Consider the following 6,328-nt stretch of genomic DNA (forward strand, 5'->3'; position numbering starts at 1 on the left):
TAAGAAAAAAAAAAATAGATAAAATAATAAAGAAAAAAATAATTATTATTCTTGTTAATTTATATCAAATTTATGAAATCAGATATTTTTAAAAATTATATACTTAAAATATTCTATACAATAAACATTATCAATAATCAATTGATATTTTTCTTACAAATTAAAATAAAATAAAAAAAAAAAACTAATGAATTTTTTTTTTGATGTGTGATGAAGTAAATATGAAATCAATTGAATATAAAACCAATAAAATAAAACTAGTAATTTTCTTTTTAAAAACATTTTTTTTTTATTACACAATATTATTATTTAAATTTACATAAATTATGCTCTCTGTTGTCAAAAAAATAAATGAGGCAGCATTACAAAGTGTACTCCACAATTTTCAAGTTTTTTTGCAATTTGTAAAATATAAATGCTATTTTTTTTTAAATCTATATTTTTTTTTTTTTCAATGAATGAATAAGTATAATCAAGTATTAATTTTTGTTTCTACAACTTCCTACAACTTATGACTTAAAAAAACAAAAAATATTAGTCAATAAATTTAACCAAAAAACTTTTATTTTTATATTTTTTTTATTTATTATTAATTATATGGCGATATACTATTGTTTATATCGTTATTATAAATTATTTATCGTCATAATATTTGTTGTCGTTTTAGTTAATTTTGATTGTGCACATTGAGAGAAAAAAAAAAAAAAAAAAAGAGAGCTTAATATGGTAGACATGAGACTTTATTAAATAATATTTTTTCTTTTCTTTTTTTTTTTTATTATAAAAAAAATACGAAAGCTGCATAATGACGAAAACTTTATTATTTTTCTTTTTTAATAAAAGAAAAATAAGGAAAAAAAATTAATAGTAATTAAATAATTAGTATGAATTACAAAGTCTACTTTTAAACAAGAAAAAAAAAAAAAAGTTCTTAATCAAATATTCAAACGAAATACATTTTTTTTTTAAAGACAAACTGTGGTCGCATAAGTGTTTTTTTGATTTTTTTTTTTTTGTTTTTTATGAGGATTAATTATGCGTCATTACATTGCAAATTTGCAATTATTAAATAACTCATTATAATAATTTTTCGCGTTAACATTATCGACAATTTGTACAACACAAAAATCTTCATTATAAGTTTAATTAAAAACACTTTTTTAAATGAAAAATAAATTTTGGACTTGGTGGTTACATAATGCTGCATCGCTCTTCGCCTTGTGGATCAGCCTGAAACATAAATAAATAATATTAAAATGAATTGTTTAAATAAATTATTAATGTTAATTTTTTTTTCTTTTAGTATCTACAAATTATGTTTTTTTATTTTTGTTTCTTCCAAAGTAGTCACAGTGATGACAAGCAGTTTGTTGATAGCGAAAAGTCTTTTTTTTTAAATTTATATTATTGCCTGTTTAAATCTGTTGTTCTTTTTTTATTAAATTTTATTATTTTGTATTTGTAATAAATTTATTTAGCAAAGCATTATTATTAAAACTGCGTGCCAATGACAGTTAAGCAACATAAATAGTAATTGTCATTTGTTCGTCACCATTGTCGTGTATTATTATTATTAATAAAATAAATGATAGATAAGTAACAAGATTAAAAAATTATCAACATCAATTATTATTGTGATTGCAACTTACATAGGCTGCCCATCAGAGCCTCCTGCCCATCTCAATATTGCCAGAAATATTTTTTCTATGAACAAGAATTTTTAGCATTTATAATAATCCCACCCAAATTCATCAATTTTTATTTTCTAAAATTAATTTTCTTTTGATATCTAAACTGCTTGTATCTAGACACAATGTTTAACGAATTTTTATTATAAATAATTAAATAAACATAAATGAATTTATAAAAATTAGTTAAACATTTATGATAAATATTAAAATAAATAATTATTTTTCAATAATAATTTAGTTAATTAATTTACCTGTTGATGATGAAGTTCTTCTGTTGGTCTGAAGCTTAAATTTTCACGATGTCTTGTAACAGTTGTAGACAACATTTGTCTTTTACGTTCAGATGTTGCCATTTCCTATGATTAATAAATATTAAAAAATAAATAAAGCATTATTTTTTTATTTTATAAATGAAAATAATGTTAAAATTATAAAATTTAATTTTACCTCTCCATCATTATTGAGTAAAGTTGTCATCATGGTATCAGCAATAAACCATTTTTGTCCTTTCATAACAATATTTGATGGTGGCTCATGATTAGCACCAATATCTGATGACCATACAGTAACACTTGCACCAGCATCAACTTTAGCTGTACGATGAAATTTAAATGTTGTTTCTAATGCACCAGCACGACGTATTATTTGCCATCCACTTAATGCAATTTCTTTATTTCCTTTGTTAACAATTTTAACATATTTACCTTGTGGATCAACTTCATTTATTTCAACGTCACTACGTGCTGATGCATTAACACTGTAATCATTTGTACTGTGTTCTTCACTTTCTTCAAGTAATGTACGTTTACGTTTACCACCTCTAATTGGTGTATGACGTGATGGTGTTGTTCTACCAGTAACTGATGATGTTGATGTTGAATGAGGTGTTATATTTAATCTTGCCTCTTCTGATTCTAATAATTTTCTGTATGCTGCTATTTCAAGATCAAGAGCAACTTTTGTATCCATTAAATCTTGATAATCTTGCAATTGTTGTGCCATTTCATCACGCATTCTTGATAATTCAGCTTCAAGTGATGTTAAACCTTCAGCATGACGTACACGTTCACCTTCTGCAAGATTTTCCAACTCTCTAAACAAATTAAAATAGAAAAACAATTTTATTATTAATAATTTATACTATTGTAAGTTTAAATAATGAATAAATAAATAAATAATATATTTTACCTAATACGACCATTGAGAGTTGTATTATTTGCTTCAAGTTCAGCAATACGTTGATTAAGAGTTTCAATACGTGTTCTTGTTTGTCGTAATTCTTCAACAGCAAGACTTGCTGCTCCACTATTTCTTTGTGCATGTGATGTTAAATTTTTAATTTTATTTTCATATAATAATTCAATTTCATCTCTGTTAACACGCATTTGTGCTTCATATTGATCACGTAAATCTTGTAATGATTGTTGTAATTTAGCTTCATATTGTTCAGCCAAACGTCCATCAATTTCTGATATATCAACTTGACGACGTGAACGTGTTTCAGTTAATTCTTGTTGGAATACTTGATCTTTAAAGCTTATATCTTCACGTAAACTTTGAATATTATTTTCCAAATCAATACGTTGAAGTGTTTCTTCTTCCAAATGTTTTCTTGCATCATCAAGTAATCCCTTGAGTCTTTCAACTTCTTTTTCCAAATCACGTTCACGTTCTTGTAATTTTTTTCTTTCAGCTTGTGATTGATTGTACTGTGATTGTAAATCATTACAACGTGTTTCATAAATTGATGAATTACGCTCTGAAACTTGATGATCTTTTGTCTTTTTATCCAATCTAAAAATTAAAAATTAAATTATTTTACTTTATTTTCTTTTTCGTATTTCGTCATGGCTTAATAAGTTTTTTAAATTTAAATATATTGAGGGCCATGTGTGACGAGGGGAAATGTATCTAAAAATATACCCAACAAAAAAATTGATATTTAATTTTTTTATCTGATATTCTGATATTTATCTTGGAGCATTAATAGAGCTGACTCATAGCTCAGTATTTTTTTAGCAAATAAACATTAATAAATATAAACATAATAATTAACCAGTCTGAGTGAAATTTATTTATCATATTATCCTTGACCAAGTATTTCTCAGATATAAAATCCATATTAAATCAACTGTCCCCATTTTTTTTATTCTTATATTTATTTTCTAATCAAAAAAAATATCTCAAATGATAAAAAGAAAAAACAAACAATCAAATGAGTTTACTAAATTATTTTAAATGACAATAAAATTAAAAATAAGTTGGCAAATATGAAAAATTGAATTTTTTTTTTTCTATTTTTATATTAGTGGTGACCCAAATTTCGATTTTCATTTGAGTCATTTGTTGAATCAAGGACACAACGACTCGACCAATAAATATATTTATTTATTTAATCTGAAAGTTGATGATTAAAAATTATAATGTTTAAAGAAAGTTTAACTATGAAAGTTACTTGGTAAGATTTAAATAAAAAAATCCGGGAGACATGATTAAAACATCTTGGCATGTGGGGATCCAGTAAAAATATATCAACTTTGCTAACTGCAAAAACACTCTTACCAAGTTTTTTTTTTCATCATCATCATCATCATATTAATTTTAGTTTATATATTTTTTCAATTAACAAATACTAAATGTATTTGATTTTTTTATTTGGACAATTATCCTCCAAGTATAATTATTTTTTTTTTTTTATTCTCGTGAGCAAAAGGTGGAATTTATTATCAACTTGCCAAAATAATGATGACGATATTATTTTTATAAATATTTCATGATGTCATTTTGCATTTAAAAATTCATTCATGATGACATGCTAAATATTTACAATCAAGTCAGCAAATATATCGAACATCTGGAAGCCTCGAAATTTGACCTTTGAGTTTATTTAATTTTTTTTTTTATTATTATTTCACGTAGGTGTGTGTGTGTGTGTGTGTTATCATCAATCTTATTTGCATTCAAGAAAAAAAAAAAAGAAACTACTATTTGTTTTTAAAATTCTAAAATAGTTGAAGGAAAAAAATCGAAACAAAAGAAAACACGAATAAAAATCGACAAATTTTTTTTTTTCTATAGAAATGATAAATTGTTTTTTATCATGAAGTAGAAATAAAGTTAATTTAATGATAAAAATTGATTAAATATTTGTCAATGTAAAACGTATTTAAAAATTAAATTTGTATAATTTTTTTTAAAAAAAAACTAACCGGTATCTCGGGACGATATTTTCATGACAGATAATAGAATTGCCGGCTGACATCATCGTCGTAATAATTTTTTTTTTTTCGAGTGACGCAACGCTTAATTTATAACAGCAAAATTTAGACATGCCCTGCCCTTTACCCACACGGAATAATTACAAGGGGATATTTCAAAAAAAAAAAGGAGAAATTATACATAAAAAAGGGCTGGGCAAATCGACTTATCCAGCAAACAAAAGAATTTTTTTTAAATCCAAGATAAGCCGAATGTAATTTTTCCAGTTAACCTTGAATGTAAAATCACCGGCTGTTGAACATATTTATTTTCTCAACATTTGAATAAAATTAAAAATGATAAATTGAGAAATATAATTTAAATGTTTTTTTAATCAATAAAATGATGATGATGATGATGATACATCAATGACCTGAGAACCATTTAAAAAGACATTAACAAATAAATAAACAACTGTATTATTTATTTATCATTTGACAATTTAAAATACATATAATAATAATTGTTAAATAAAAAAATGAATACATACTTTGCTTTAAGATCTTCGTTATCATCCCAAAGACGTTTTGTATCAATTTCAAGTTTAGCACGTTCACGTGCAGTATCATCAAGTAATTTTCTAGCATCAGATAATTCATTTTCATACATTGATTTTATATTTGTAACTTCACGTGTTACAACTTCTTGTGATGTTTGTACTTCACGTGATAATCGTGAATTTTCAGTTTCAAGATGACGTACTTTTTCAATATAACACGCCAAACGATCATTGAGATTTTGTAAATCATGTTTTTCTTGAAGACGTGAATAACGTGTTGGACTCAATGGACTACCTGGACGACGTGAACCAACTTTTGGAGTTGATGTACTTGGTTGTGGTGATTGTATTGAGCTTACATTTGATGTCGTTGTTGCTGTTGATGATGACGACGACGACGCCGCTGTTTTTTTGCTTGATTTTGTCGACATTTTGTTGTTCACTTTATAAAATAATATTTTCTTTATAAATTTATTTTTAATTCAGCACACATAAAATTAATTCACAAATTAACACACTAATAATATCTATTTTATTATTATCAACAAATACCAATATATTATTATTATTTAATGAAAATATTGTATTCACAATAAATATTTAACGTGGAGATAAATAATCAACAAGCTCAGCATAAATACGAGCAACAAACCGCGTCCTCGTTTGTTGGATGCGTGTGTACGAGAACCAAGTCGGATTGTAAATGAAAAAATTGATAGTGAAATTTGTATATGTATATTGTATTTGTTGATGTGTGTGTGATGGATTTTATGTATGTATTAACCCACGCCGTGCCGGCCCGCCGATGAGGTGATCATGGAAAGGGGGGAGGTGCACAATCAAAATGGCCGGCTTCAACCGTTGAAAAAAAAAAATACTA

General features: G+C 25.3%; 1 protein-coding gene across 2 annotated transcripts; it reads right to left on the reverse strand.

Moving 5' to 3' along the window:
- Positions 1-1,074: 1,074 nt before the first annotated feature.
- On the reverse strand, positions 1,075-6,239 carry LOC122858297 (lamin Dm0-like). 2 transcript variants are annotated; one of them, XM_044161093.1, is made up of 5 exons: positions 5,440-6,239; positions 2,880-3,485; positions 2,139-2,784; positions 1,943-2,047; positions 1,075-1,230 (listed from the first exon to the last, which is right to left on the reverse strand). In XM_044161093.1, the coding sequence occupies exons 1-5, from the start codon at positions 5,877-5,879 to the stop codon at positions 1,192-1,194; spliced, it is 1,836 nt and encodes a 611-aa protein (XP_044017028.1). In that variant the 5' UTR covers positions 5,880-6,239; the 3' UTR covers positions 1,075-1,191. The 2 variants fall into 2 exon arrangements, with proteins under 2 accessions (XP_044017028.1, XP_044017030.1); XM_044161095.1 differs by lacking the exon at positions 1,075-1,230 and adding an exon at positions 1,649-1,704.
- Positions 6,240-6,328: the final 89 nt, after the last annotated feature.

Source organism: Aphidius gifuensis, linkage group LG5 (genome assembly GCF_014905175.1).
Source record: "Aphidius gifuensis isolate YNYX2018 linkage group LG5, ASM1490517v1, whole genome shotgun sequence".
NCBI lineage: Eukaryota > Metazoa > Arthropoda > Insecta > Hymenoptera > Braconidae > Aphidius > Aphidius gifuensis.